Source organism: Mustelus asterias, chromosome 14 (assembly GCF_964213995.1).
Source record: "Mustelus asterias chromosome 14, sMusAst1.hap1.1, whole genome shotgun sequence".
NCBI lineage: Eukaryota > Metazoa > Chordata > Chondrichthyes > Carcharhiniformes > Triakidae > Mustelus > Mustelus asterias.
In genome coordinates, this window is record NC_135814.1 from 97,406,128 (window position 1) to 97,420,198 (window position 14,071).

The 14,071-nt window shown below is 48.4% G+C and overlaps 1 protein-coding gene across 4 annotated transcripts in view; it reads right to left on the bottom strand.

Annotated features, from left to right (window-relative positions):
• LOC144503886 (partitioning defective 3 homolog B-like) overlaps nt 1-14,071 on the bottom strand; it is a 1,029,287-nt gene that overhangs the window by 739,942 nt on the left and 275,274 nt on the right. For all 4 annotated transcript variants that reach the window (XM_078228918.1, XM_078228917.1, XM_078228919.1 and 1 more), the window contains exon 3: nt 725-896. In XM_078228918.1, coding sequence (XP_078085044.1) covers nt 725-896 — 172 coding nt within the window. The remainder of the gene's footprint in view (nt 1-724; nt 897-14,071) is intronic.

Below are 14,071 nucleotides of genomic sequence, written 5' to 3' on the forward strand. Positions count from 1 at the left end.
ATTGGATCCCAGTGCCCTGAACTCACTGATCTTAAGAGTGGGAGCTGCAGGAGTTGACTTCAAGTGACCCCCAACAAGGAAGCAAAATCAAAGGAGGAAACACAGAGAAAGGGAGAGAAAGACAGGAGGGGGGGGTGGGGGGTGAAAGAGGGAGCGCCAGAGAGAGAGAGGGGGAGATAGGAGAAAGAGGGAGTGAAAGAGAGACAGAGGGAGGGAGTGTGAGAGGTGGAGGGAGGGAGAGTGAGAGACGGGGGGAGAGAGAGTGAGAGACGGAGGGAGAGAGAGAGACGGAGAGATGGAGGGAGGGAGTGAGAGAGACATGGGAGAATGTGAGAGAGACATGGGAAGGAGTGAGAGAGACGGAGAGAGGGAGAGACGCAGGGAAGGAGGGAGAGTGAGAGAGTGAGAGTGAGAGAGACAGGGAGGAAGACAGAGACAGAGACAAGGACAGAGAGAGAGAGATAGAGGGAGGGGGATAGAGAGATGGAGGGAGACATAAGTTTACGAAGGGAGAAAACTTGGGGGAGTAACTGCACACTTTTATACACACACACACACGCACCATATTATATGACACCTGTCACGTATGTTATAAGGCTCGGATCAGCTCAACAAATATCATGTGAACAGATTTGGAACCCAGCCGGGGCGATGGTTCATCAGTATCAGTTAACATGAATTCAATCCACTTTATTCGTGTAAACGGAGGCAAACATCTACTCACTGCCTTTCAGCGCTGAGGAGGTGACTTCAATTTCTCCCGCGATGGGCTGAAAGGCCGCGAGCTGGGCTGCCAGCTCGCTCTCGAAGGTATCCGGACTCTGCCTGTCTGCCAGGCTGCCATTGGCGACTTCACCCGCACGGTGCACCTCCTGCTCTTCGTACACAGCGACCAGCTGCAGGGCAAGCAGAGAAAAACATTGACGAAGGTCAGTGCGCGGGCTGTTCAATTCAACAACAACTTACATTTATGTAGCGCTTGTAACATGATCTGACTTGCAAAATACTGCACGCCACCAACACGTTTGATGGTCGTCAGGGGCAACATTGCGCCAGTCAGTGCTGGCTTAGAGATTACCTGTGTCTTCCAGAACGGAATGTTTCCTGATTAAGACAGAATGTAAAACACTGGAATGGCTGGTCACTCAGCTGAAGTATGGATTACACTTGCTGCTTTTTCTAATCATGTGCCTCTTTAGGTTTCTGTGTCGAGGCCCGAGTTAATTTATTTGGCTGCTAAAGACTGAGAACAAAAGAAAATAGAGCTCTCATCTCCGAGAAAGGGAAAGTGTGAGTGAGCGAGCGAGGGCGCAAGTCAGAGCAAAATAGAGTAGGGAAGAATGAAAAGGAGGGTGAAGTGGGAAAGAAGGAGGGTGAGGAAGGAAGAACAGGTGGAAGAGGGGGGGCCGAGGGGACTGAAGGGGCAGGGGGGACCGAGGGGGCGGGGGGGGGGGGGGGACGGGACCGAGGGGGCGGGGGGGGACCGAGGGGGCGGGGGGGGCGGGACTGAGGGGGGGGGAGCCGAGGGGGCGGGGGGGGGGAGAACCGAGGGGGCGGGGGGAGACCGAGGGGGCGGGGGGGGCGGGACTGAGGGGGGGGGGAACCGAGGGGGCGGGGGGGGGAACCGAGGGGGCGGGGGGGGGGAACCGAGGGGGCGGGGGGGGGAACCGAGGGGGTGCGGTGGGAACCGAGGGGGTGGGGGGGGACCGAGGGGGCAGGGGGGGACGGAGGGGGCGGGGGACCGAGGGGGCGGGGGGGGGGGGGGGGGGACGGACCGAGGAGGCGGGGGGGGACCAAGGAGGCGGGTGGGGACCGAGGGGGTGGGGTGGGGACCGAGGGGGCGGGGGGGGGGGGGGGACCGAGGGGGTGGGTGGGACCGGGGGGGCACCGAGGGGGCGAGGGAGCGAGACGCGGAGGGAGCGAGACGCGGAGGGAGCGAGACGCGGAGGGAGCGAGACGCGGAGGGAGCGAGAGGGAAGGAGCGAGACGGAGGGAGCAAGAGGGAAGGAGCGAGACAGAGGAGGAGGAGAGAGGGGAGAGAGGGAGAGTTAGAGGGAGAGAGGGACTTGAGGAGGGTTGCAGCATGTTCTAAAAACTACATATTTTGTTAAACTCACATTGTTTCTGGGGCGGCGGGGGGTGGGGGGGGGGTAAATAAAGTGTCTTAAACCTGATTATTTAGAATTGAACTCAAATGTGAGTCCTTTCTCAGGCCAGTAGACAACACAGGAGATGGGGGTGGATGGATGGAGTGGTGAGATGGATGAAAAAATGAATACAAGATCGACCTGAAGAAACAGCCACACTTTAAAAGCCCTGAACTGTAACACTTGAGTGCAGAACTTAAGAAGAATAGTATTTTCCACTTGGACACCCATCTCTGCATACTTTGACTGGATTGAAAAGTACAAATAAAAACCCGAAGCGTGGTGTGTTACAACGAAAGGAATCATTTGTCCCTGGGTCAAACTCTTCCTGCGCAGAAAATACTGCAAAGTTAATATTTCCTGATCAGGGGGAACAAATTCCACTTGAGAGAAAGCTGTCAAATTGTCAAGAGAGAAAAACATACCTCCAGGAACCTGAATTTCACACACTAACTTACCCAGGTATGAATTCTAGAAGAACTGAAGTAATATTGCTGACAAAATCCTGAATTTGCAGCCACATTCTGCCTTTGCTTTTGTACACTGGCATTTTAAATTTTGCCATGACACAGGACAATTTTCAATTTTGGATTAAACATGGAACTCTGCCAAGGAGTTGCACAAGAGGAGACCCTCAAGCCAATTCTGCCCTGGTTTCTCTCTCTTATGACAAGCAAGTGCCACATCTCATTTTAGTTTCATCCCACAGCCATTCCAGATTTAATTCCTTCGAAAACCACAACGCGCATCTCTCATGAAGCACAGCTTTTGCTGGTGATTCCCAAGAACACAACTCGCAAAAGTGAGCAACCCCTCTCAAAAGAGAAGCAGCATTGAAACCATCGTCACTTTGGATAAGAGTTGACTCGCACCTAATCAATTTCCCCCGTTCCCCCGGCTCCCAGCAAACCCGAGGCCTTGTTGGCAGGTCGATGCCAACAAAGAGACAAGATAATGTACAAAGAGCGCGCACGGCAGGGACAAGACCAGCAGCAAGCCAGCGCAGATGGAATGTAGGTTTACTGGGTCTCACTTCGCCAGCTCTGAAGGAGGGTCATCCAGACTCGAAACGTTGGTTCTATTCTCTCTCCACCGAAGCTGTCAGACCTGCTGAGGTTTTCCAGCATTTTCTGTTCTGGGGTCATTGTGAGCAGAGAGGAACACGCGCCATTTTGAGATCTCTGGACATGTGCCTTCCAGTGTTCTGATGGGCAACACCGGCATTAATGTGGGAGCTGGCCCCCAATCTCAAATCATCTTCTCAGGGAAGCCCTTCAAGTGTCGGCACAATGGCTGCAGTTCATTCGAGCATTTAGTTGCACTGCAACAACCTGCATTTATCTCCTGCCTTTGACTCAACGAAACGTCACAGGATACTTTGTTGACAAACAGATTTTGACGCAGAGTCGTACAAGGGCTGGGTGGCACAGTGGTCAGCACTGTTGCCTCACAACACCAGGGGCCTGGGTTCAATTCCGGCCTCGGCTTTTTCTTAAGAATTTATTTATCAGTGTCTCATGTAGGCTTACATCAACACGGCAATGAGGTTACTGTGAAAATCCTCTAGTCGCCACACTCCGGCGCCTGTTTGGGTACACTGAGGGAGAATTTAGCATGGCCAATGCACCTAACCAGCACGTCTTTCGGACTGTGGGATGAAACTGGAGCAGCTGGAGGAAACCCACGCAGACACAGGGAGAACGTGCAGACTCTGCACAGACAGTGACCCATGCCAGGAATAGAAACATAGAAAACTACAGCACAAAACAGGCCCTTCGGCCCCACAAGTTGTGCCGAACATATCCCTACCTTTTAGACCTGCCTATAGCCCTCCATCCTATTGAGTCCCGTGTACTCATCCAGGAGTCTCTTAAAAGACCCTACTGAGTTTGCCTCCACCACCACTGACGGCAGCCGATTCCACTCGCCCACCACCCTCTGTGTGAAAAACTTCCCCCTAACATTTCCCCTGTACCTACCCCCCAATAGAACCCAGGTCTGTGCACTGTGAAGCACCAGTGCTAACCACTGTACAATCGTGGGTCACTGTCTGTGTGGAGTCTGCATGCTCTCCCCGTGTCTGTGCGAGTTTCCTTTGGGTGCTCCGGTTTCCTCCCACACTCCAAAGGGTTAGGTAGATTGACAATGCTAAATTGTCACTTAGTGTCAGGGAGATTAACAGGTTATAAATACGTGGGGTTACGGGGCTAGGGCCTGGGTGGGATTGTTGTCGGTGCAGGCTCGACGGGCTGAATGGCCTCTTTCTGCACAGTAGGGATTCGATGAGTATCGAGGACAAGTGGCCAGAAGTTAGTCTTAAGAGGAGGAGAGTAAGATAGAAAAGCAGAGTGAATGGCCGAGAGAGATTTAGGGGGCGAATTACAGAGCGTGGAGGGTCCTGGACAGCTGAAGGCATGGCCACCAGTGGGAGAGCAATGAAAGCCAGCGGTGTGTAGGAGGCCAGGTCTGGAGGAACGCAGAAATCACGGAGAAGGGGCTGGATTAGACACAACCTTAAAATGAGAGCTGGAACAGAGGTGACGTCATGAAGTGGGATTAGAAAAGGCCCCTGGATGTCTTTGAGCTAGCATGGAAAAGATGGGTCAAATGGCCCCCTTCTGCGCTGCAACCTTTTTATGGTTCTCAGTACTTTTTGCCATTTTTGCAAACAAAAATTTACAACTTTCCCCCCAAAAAAGCTGTCGAAACTTGGGGCGAATTGAAAATATCAAAAAAAAAAGCAACTGATAAAATGTTTGTTAGGTAAGGCTACACAGGGATATGGAACCAAGGCAGTTGTTAAGATGACAGATCAACCATGTTGTAAGTGAATGGCGGAACAGGCTAGAGGGGCCAAGTGGCCTCCTTTTGTTCCTAGACTGCTGTTGCTGAACACCACACAAACTGAGCCCTGACCATGACGAATCGAAGCAAAGGAGCTTCCACAAAAGGGGTAGCACGTCTGCCTGGGGAAGGTTATCACCCCGTCATTCCCTTCTGGGCTTTTTCAAGGCAGCTGGTAATCAATCCTCTTGACTCAGGGAAAGCTGGCTACCACACCAGGGGTGGGGGAGAGTTCTTCAGAGACAGAAAATTAAATTTTCTCACTTGCGATTGTATCAAGAAAGGGGGTGGTGTAACATCGTGTGATACAGGGAAATACAGATTAGAGGGATATGTAGAGACAGACATCAAATACATTATGAAATACTATGTCTTCTGGCTTGGGACCACAAATATGTTCTCCGCAGAATCTAGCTGGTCAGGGTTAAACAAGGTTAGATCAGTATTCCAGGGGTTTCTGCTCATTGTTTTGGATGTGTAAAGAAGTATTTTTTCTGCTTTCATGATTTACCAATGGAGAAAGTTTAAAGTTTATTGATTAACGTCACAAGGAGGCTTACATTACCACTGCAATGAGGTTACTGTGAAAATCTTCAGGTTGCCACACTCCGGCGCCTGTTCGGGTACACCGAGGGAGAATTTAGCATGGCCAATGCATCTAACCAGCACATCTTTCGGACAGTGGGAGGAAACCGGTGCACCCGGAGGAAACCCACGCAGACACAGGGAGAACGTGCAGACTCCGCACAGACAGTGACCCAAGCCAGGAATTGAACCCGAGGCAGCAGTGCTAACCACTGTGCCACCGTGCTGCCCCCAACCTCAATTTTGCCTCGGTTAGGTGATTAAAGTGAGGGAAGACCATGCAAGTTGGTTGATAGAAGAGGCAGACACAAATCAAAGTAATAATATTTTTTGTCCCACGTATCAGTTTTGTCACAGCAATTCTTTTCTTTCCCCTCGGGACATTCCCAGCTTTCCAGAAAAGCTAGTTGGCCATCCCTCAAATCTTCCCCCCCCCCAGAGCTCCTTTGAGGACCAATGAAATTGGATTCAAATCCTGAAACCCAGCTACTGGCACATTGGTTAGCACTGCTGCCTCACAGTGCCAGATACCCGGGTTTGATTCCCGGCTTGGGTCACTGTCTGTGTGGAGTTTGCACGTCCTCCCCCATGTCTGCGTGGGTTTCCTCCAGGTGCTCCGGTTTCCTCCCACAGTCCGAAAAACGCACTGGTTAGATGCATTGGCCATGCTAAATTCTCCGTCAGTGTACCCCTACAGGCGCCGGAGTGTGGCAACTGGGGGATTTTCACAGTAACTTCATTGCAGTGTTAATGTAAGCCTACTTGTGACACTAATAAAATCAACTTGAAACTTAAAACAAAGCAGTTGAAAGTTTACATCGAAAGGTTCACCTAACAGAAACTACATTTGATGGCAACGTTAGCAGGTTTATCCAACTGATGTGGTGTATAATGTGCATCCACACTGAGCTCACTGTACATTTGGAAAGTTCGAGATACCACGCTGAAAAATCATTATGTTTGACAGGGCGAGTTACAGCCTAGGCTTTCATCAGCCTGTCACATATGCTTCCTTTTGGAGTATTTAACTTTAAGTGCCGCTACTCTAGACATCCTTCGGGAGTAGATTTTTTAAAAAGACAAATGGTTCCTTACAATATCCGTCTAAAATAAAGCAGTTGTGCTGTGTGCACATGCAAAGAAGACTGGGCTCCAGTTCCTCCCTGATGCACGTAGAATTCCTCATAGGTAAACTCTCACATCAACACATGCTCCATAAAATCACTTTCCTTCACTCCCCTTCTCAAACAAACATCAGTCAAATTAACCCAAATCGCTCATAATGCACACACCCCAACACACACACACACACACACACATACCCCGACACACACACACCCCGACACACACACACCCTGACACACACCCCGACACACACACACACCCCGACACACACACACACCGACACACACACACACCGACACACACACACACCGACACACACACACACCGACACACACACACACCGACACACACCGACACACACAGTCCATCAAACATTTTCTCTCCATCTCCTCCATCCTATTTCACTCTTACTTAACATCGAACAACGTGTAACATTAGACGTAAGCATTTTTTTTTTAAATTGCAGAATAAAAAGCCCCATATCAAAGGCAAGGAAAGGATGGGAGGAAAGAGTGAAGTGCTTCTCAGAACAGAAAGGCTGAGGGTTGGAATCATGGAAGCTTTTAACATTCTGAAAGGTTTTGATTCATGTGGACACAGCAAATATTTTCCATTTGTGGGGAAGGGCATTACTTGAGGCCATCAAAATAATATATCACAGAAGATATGCGGCGTGTGACATGCGGCGTGTGGCATGAGGCGTATGGCATGAGGTGTATGGCATGAGGCATGTGCCATGCGGCGTGTGGCATGAGGCGTATGGCATGAGGCATGTGCCATGCGGCATGAGGCGTATGGCATGAGGCATGTGCCATGCGGCGTGTGGCATGAGGCGTATGGCATGAGGCATGTGCCATGCGGCGTGTGATATATATAAAATGTAAAAGCAAAACACTGCCTTCGAACAAGAGGTCATAGGTAAAGGTTGAGAGGCGGTAGATTTGAAACTGAGATGATGAGTGCTCTGACGAAGGGTCATCTAGACTCGAAACGTTGGCTCTGTTCTCACTCCATAGATGCTGTCAGACCTGCTGAGATTTTCCAGCATTTTTCCGTTTTTGTTTCAGATTCCAGCTTCCACAGTATTTTGCTTTGATCTGAGATGAGGAGGAACTACTTCTCGCAGAGGGGGTGAATCTGTGGAAGGAGATAGATATATTTCTAATAAAAAAAGGGATAAAAGAATACAAGGAACAGGTGGGGAGGTGGATTTGAGACCAGGGAGAGATCAGCCATGATCTGATTGAATGGCAGAGCAGACTCCAAGGGTTGAATTTGCCTACTCCTGCTCCTAATTCCTATCTTCCTATGCCAATGCTGGAAATCAAATGCTGCAAAAAGCTCAGCAAGTCTGGCAGCATCTGTGGAGAGAGAAACAGAGTTAAAGCTTCAGGACCGTATGACTCTACTACAGAACTATCAATGGAAGATAGGTGCCAAGAACCTCAATAGAGAGTTCAGAAGAAACCTCTTTACCCAAAGAGTGGTGAGAGTTTGGAACTTGCGGGACAAGGATATGAGGGAGAAAGGACTAGAGGATTACGATAATAGGTTTAGATGAGGAAAGATGGTTGGAATACTTTGCCCTGTTCACAGCCCCAGTGAACCATTTTCACTCTCAGTTTGAAGAGAAATGGAGGGGATATGGGAGAAGGAAGAGGACAAGTCATACTATTGAGCATCCAATGATCCACACATCCCGGACATTCTCTCTTCCACCTTCTTCCATCGGGAAAAAGATACAAAATCTGAGATCACGTACCAGCTGACACAGGAACAGCTTCTTCCCTGCTGCCATTCGACTTTTGAATGGACCCACCATATATTAAGCTGATCTTTCTCCACACCCTAGCTGTGACAGTAACACTACATTCTGCACTCTCTCGTTTCCTTCTTTATGAACGGTATGCTTTGTCTGTATAGCGTGCAAAAAACAATACTTTTTAATGTAAGTACATGTGAAAATAATAAATCAAATCAAATTACAAAGTTTGAGGTCGCGTACCAACTGACTCAAGAACAGCTTCTTCCCTGCTGCCATCAGATTTTTGAATGAACCTACCATATATTAAGTTGATCTTTCTCTGCACCCTAGCTGTGACAGTAACACTATATTCTGCACCCTCTCCTTTCCTTCTCCCCTATGCACTCTATGAACGGTATGCTTTGTCTGTATAGCGCGCAAGAAACAATAATTTTCACTGTATCCCAATAATAAATCAAATCAAATCATATAAAGATGATGGGAATGGCCCATGGTAGGTTAACCTCCATTTTGCCTTCCTCTGGGCAAAAAGCTAGCCTTTCACTCAATTCTCCCTTTCCCATTAACATCAATGAAGGGTCTGGGTCCAAACAAGTACAGACACAAACATGCACGTTGCAGACTTGGAGGAATCCTTGAATTGTTGGCAGTATCCAGCCTATTGCTACCTACATCCACCAAAGCAATATTATGCAAAAATGAACACATTCAGCCCCGACTGTGATTTATGTGCATCTGTGTGAATTACAAATGTGAAAACATGCAGCACCATCAATACAAAGCATACTCAATCACACTCCTCGGCGCATCAAACTTGTCTGCTTTCATTCCGATTTTATGCTAAAAGATTCAGCAGGACCGCAATTTCAAGAGGTAGCAACAAATAGTTCGGATACCATAAATCTTCTGAAACAAGATAAAAAAACAAAGGGCAGCAGATTTTTGAAAGACATAAATACATATGGGGAAACCTGAAGTGAATTTACAAACCAGAAAAAATTCCTCAACGCCCAGCGCGTGTTTCTGGCAGAGAGCAACAACAATGTACATTTTTGTAGTGCCTTTTCAAGCCATAGTGGCTTGAAGGATGTAGTCAGATACCGTCTGCCACAAGGGAGATACAGGCGACCCGAAGATTGGTCAAAGAATGAGGTTTTAAGGGTTGTCTTAAATGAGGAGGGGGAGAGATATAAAAGTTAGAGAGGCCGCAATGATTATGAAAGGTCAGAGGCTAGGAATACTGCGATGAGTATCTCACCTCCTGACTCCCCAAAGGCTGTTCACCATCTACACAGCACAAGTCAGGAGTGTGATGGAATACTCTCCATTAGCCTGGATGGGTGCAGTTCCAACAACACTCAAGAAGCTTGACACCATCCAGGACAAAGCAGCCCGCTTGATTGCCACCACATCCACAAACATCCACTCCCTCCACCACCGACACTCAGTAGCAGCAGTGTGTACTATCTACAAATGCACTGCAGCAATTCACCGAAGGCCCTTATGCAGCATCTTCCAAATCCACAACCACTTCCATCTATGAGGACAAGGGCAGGAGGTACATGGGAACACCACCACCTGCAAGTTCCCCTCCAAGCCACTCACCATCCTGACCTGGAAATATATCGCCGTTCCTTCGTAGTCGCTGGGTGAAAACCCTGGAATTCTCTCCCTAACAATATTGTGGGTCAACCCACAGCATGTGGACTTCAGTGTTTTACCACCACCGTCTCAAGGGCAAATAAGGATAAATGTTGGCCAGCCAGCGACGCCCATGTCCCGCGAATGAATTAAAAAAATTCCAAAGCTTAGGGACTGAACAGCTGAAGGGATGGTCAACCAATGAGAGCTGGAGGTGCGCATGTGACCAGAATTAGAGGGGTTCTGATAGCTCAGAGGGTGGATGGCTGGAGGAGCTTGGAGATGGGGAGGGTTGATGCCATGGAGAGGTACTTAAATATAAGAATGAGAACTTTTGCCAAATCAAAAGCCAACTTAGGTCAGCAAGTGGGGTGTGCAGACTGGGAAGTATGGTATGCTCGTGAGGGTTAATTTAACAGGCAACTAGTGCAATGACAAAAAAAACAAATTAATCACAGGGCTACTGCCTTGCACATCAAGCTGCTATGCAGTGTGTCCAACGGGCCTAACATTTTCCAGTCACTCAAGAGATTGATTAGACCAACAATAAGGAGGCACACAACTCTCTTGCAGTCAGGCTGTCTAATGGCTTCAAAGCTCTCCACCGCAGCCCTAGTCACACTGTCAGGGGCTCTGTACTAAATCCAGTCACGAAACTGCAACTTCCAGACTGGTGTGTGCATGTCCAGAGGCTGCCGATTCTTCGCACCGTGCTGTTTTCCTTTCCCCCACTCGTGCACCTCAATGATGATTCAACAGAGGTGCAGCGACATACCCCAGCAATTGCCCCCTGGTTCATTCACAGGGTGATTATCTCCACGGGAGCCCTACTTAGAGAGGCAATAGACTCAATGATCATGCCCGTCACTCTGCCTGACAGCACAGAAGCAAGGAGCAAGGTCGACTGGGATCAGGGTCAGCACTTGTTGCAGAAAACTTAAATTTCGTGACAATAAAGGGCAAGAGGGGAATATCTCCATTTGCAAAACACAAGAGGCATATTCTGCTTCTTTAAACCTGAAAAGCAAGAGGGAGGTTTGTGGTCCAGTGGAAATGCTCTCCAGTGGAGTTGACACAGTAAGCGGGGGGGTGGGGACACAGACAGAGGGGGGAAGAAGATTGACACATCCCCCCTCCCGTCTCACTTCCAACCTACCACTGTGCTTTCCTTCCATCCAGCTAGAGTAGCACTTGGTCCCCTCAGTTAGCATACTATGCTTGGAGACTTAGGGGGACCCAATTAATCAAAACACCTTTATTAATATTTCAACATTTATTTTTGATTTGATTTATTATTGTCAAAAGTATAGGGATACAGTGAAAAGTATTGTTTCTTGCAGTTTCTATACAGACAAAACACACCGTTCATAGAGTACATAGGGGAGAAGGAAAGGAGAGGTGGGGAATGTAGTGTTACAGTCACAGCTGGGGTGTGGAGAAAAATTAGCTTAATATATGGTCGTATATTTGAACTGCCCATCCCTAATTACCCTTAGAAAGGTCCTAGTTTGCCTTCCCGAGTGGGCAGCATGGTGGTTAGCACTGCTGCCTCACAGCGCCAGAGATCCGGGTTCAATTCTGGCCTTGGGTGACTGTCTGTGTGGAGTTTGCACGTTCTCCCTCTGTCTACGTGGGTTTCCTCCGGGTGCTCCGGTTTCCTCCCACAGTCAAAAGATGTGCAGGTTAGGTGGATTGGCCGTGCTAAATTGTCCCTTAGTGTCCAAAGATGCGCAAGTTAGGTTGATTGGCCGTGCTAAATTACCCTTAAGTGCCCCAAGATGTGTAGGTTAAATGGATTAGCCATTGTATATGTGTGGGGTCACAGGGATAGGGTGGAGGGGAGAAGGCCTGGGTAAGATATTCTGTCAGAATCGATATGGACTTGATGGGCTGAATAGCCTCCTTCTGCACTGTAGGGATTCAATTATATGATGAAGGTGCTGCCATAATGCTGTCAGGTAGCGAGTCCCAAGACTTTGACTTAGAGTCAATGTACATCCTCATCTGGATTATGTATCATATGTAGGAGAACTTGGGTTTCCCATGTGCCTTTGCTCTTCTCCTCCTGGGCAGTAGAAATCATGGGTTTAAGAAATGCTGTGTGGTCTGATACATTCAGACAACTTATGGGTTCTCACCAATCACAGAAGCTGCTTGGTATCAGACGGATGTCCAATCTCCCCCAGGCTAAGAAGGAAGGAAAAACAAAATCTTGCATCATGCTGCCATGAAACTCTGGTTAGGTGGCGTGGCCATGCTAAATTGCCCCTTAGTGTCAGGGGGACTAGCTAGGGTAAATGCATGGGGTTATGGGGATGGGGCCAGGTGGGATTGTTGTCGGTGCAGACTTGATGGGCCGAATGACCTCCTTCTGCATTATGGGGATTCTATGATCGCAATTGACTGACTCCTACTGAAAAACGAAGGCGTGATAACAGCCACTGGGTAGAGGGGTAGAGCACCAGGCTCAGCTGTCAGGTTCTTTGATGTCAAAAAGCTAACTGGCATTCCCCAAATCAGGCGCGGTGGGCAAGCTGGCTACCAAAAGGGAATCCCAGGCTTGGCTTCTGCCTTCAGCAGAGATGGGGCAAAAAAAAAATAGGGGCAATGGCAGCGGTATTTTAAAACATTACCAGGGAAGAAAGGTCTCAAAGAGTTAAATAAAGCAGCTTTAATGAGCTGGTTGGAATATGAAAAACTGTCGTCTTATAATGAAAGATAAATCAATGTGACATTACTAATCTTCTAATGTTTTGATCTAGGAAAATTAAGGAGTAATTGAAGAATGATTTGTTTTTTTTTTCCCTTCCTGCTTGTGAACTGCACTACACAGGTTTACATTCACTGTAAGATGAGACGCTAAACCTACGTTAATTACTTGCCATTCCGCTAACATGCAAGATGGTGCCAAACCTCGGTTTAGTTTTACCCGCTGGCTTTTTAAAAACGTGCACTTTTTTTTGTTCTCCTTTGTTTTGTGCGTTAATGATGTGTAATGGTCAAAAATGTTTTCCCCTCTCTCCAGCAGTGTGAGAGGATGAAAATCCCTCTATTGATCCCCACCCTCCCCACCATCCCCCCCCCCCCCCCCCCCCCCCCCCCCCCCCCCCGAAACAATGTTCCGTAGACGCACAATTTGAAAGTGATCTCAACTGGTGATTTTTCTTCCTCCATTTCCCTAACCAGAAGACTGACCAAGATCGTCAATGTATGGTCTTATAGCTTATGTGGGCGGCACAGTGGTTAGCACTGCCGCCTCACAGCGCCAGGGACATAAGAACAAGGAGCAGGAGTAGGCTATCTGGCCCCTCGCACCTGCTCCACCGTTCAACAAGATCATGGCTGATCTTTTCGTGGACTCAGCTCCACTTACCCGCCTGCTCACCATCACCCTTGATTCCTTTACTGTTCAAAAATGTATCTATCCTTGCCTTAAAAACATTCAATGAGGTAGCCTCAACTGCTTCACTAGGCAGGGAATTCCACAGATTCACAACCCTTTGTGTGATGAAGTTCCTCCTCAATTCAATCCTAAATTTGCTCCCCCTTATTTTGAGGCCATGCCCCCTAGTTCTAGTTCCACCTGTCAGTGGAAACAGCCTCTCTGCTTCTATCTTATCTATTCCCTTCATAATCTTATTTGTTTCTATAAAATCTCCCGTCCCTAATTACCACTGTGACTTGCTCAGCCATTTCAGAGGGCATTTAAGAGTCAACCACATTGCTGTGGGTCTGGACTCACATGTTGGCAAGACAATGTAATGACGGCAGATTTCCTTCCGTGGGGTGGCACAGTGTTTAGCACTGCTGCCTCACAGCGCCAGAGACTCGGGTTCGATTCCCGGCTTGGGTCACTGTCTGTGCAGACTCTGCACGTGTTTCCTTAGGGTACTCCGGTTTCCTCCAACAATCCAAAAGACGTGCTGGTTAGATACATTGTCCATGCTAAATTCTCCCTCAGTAT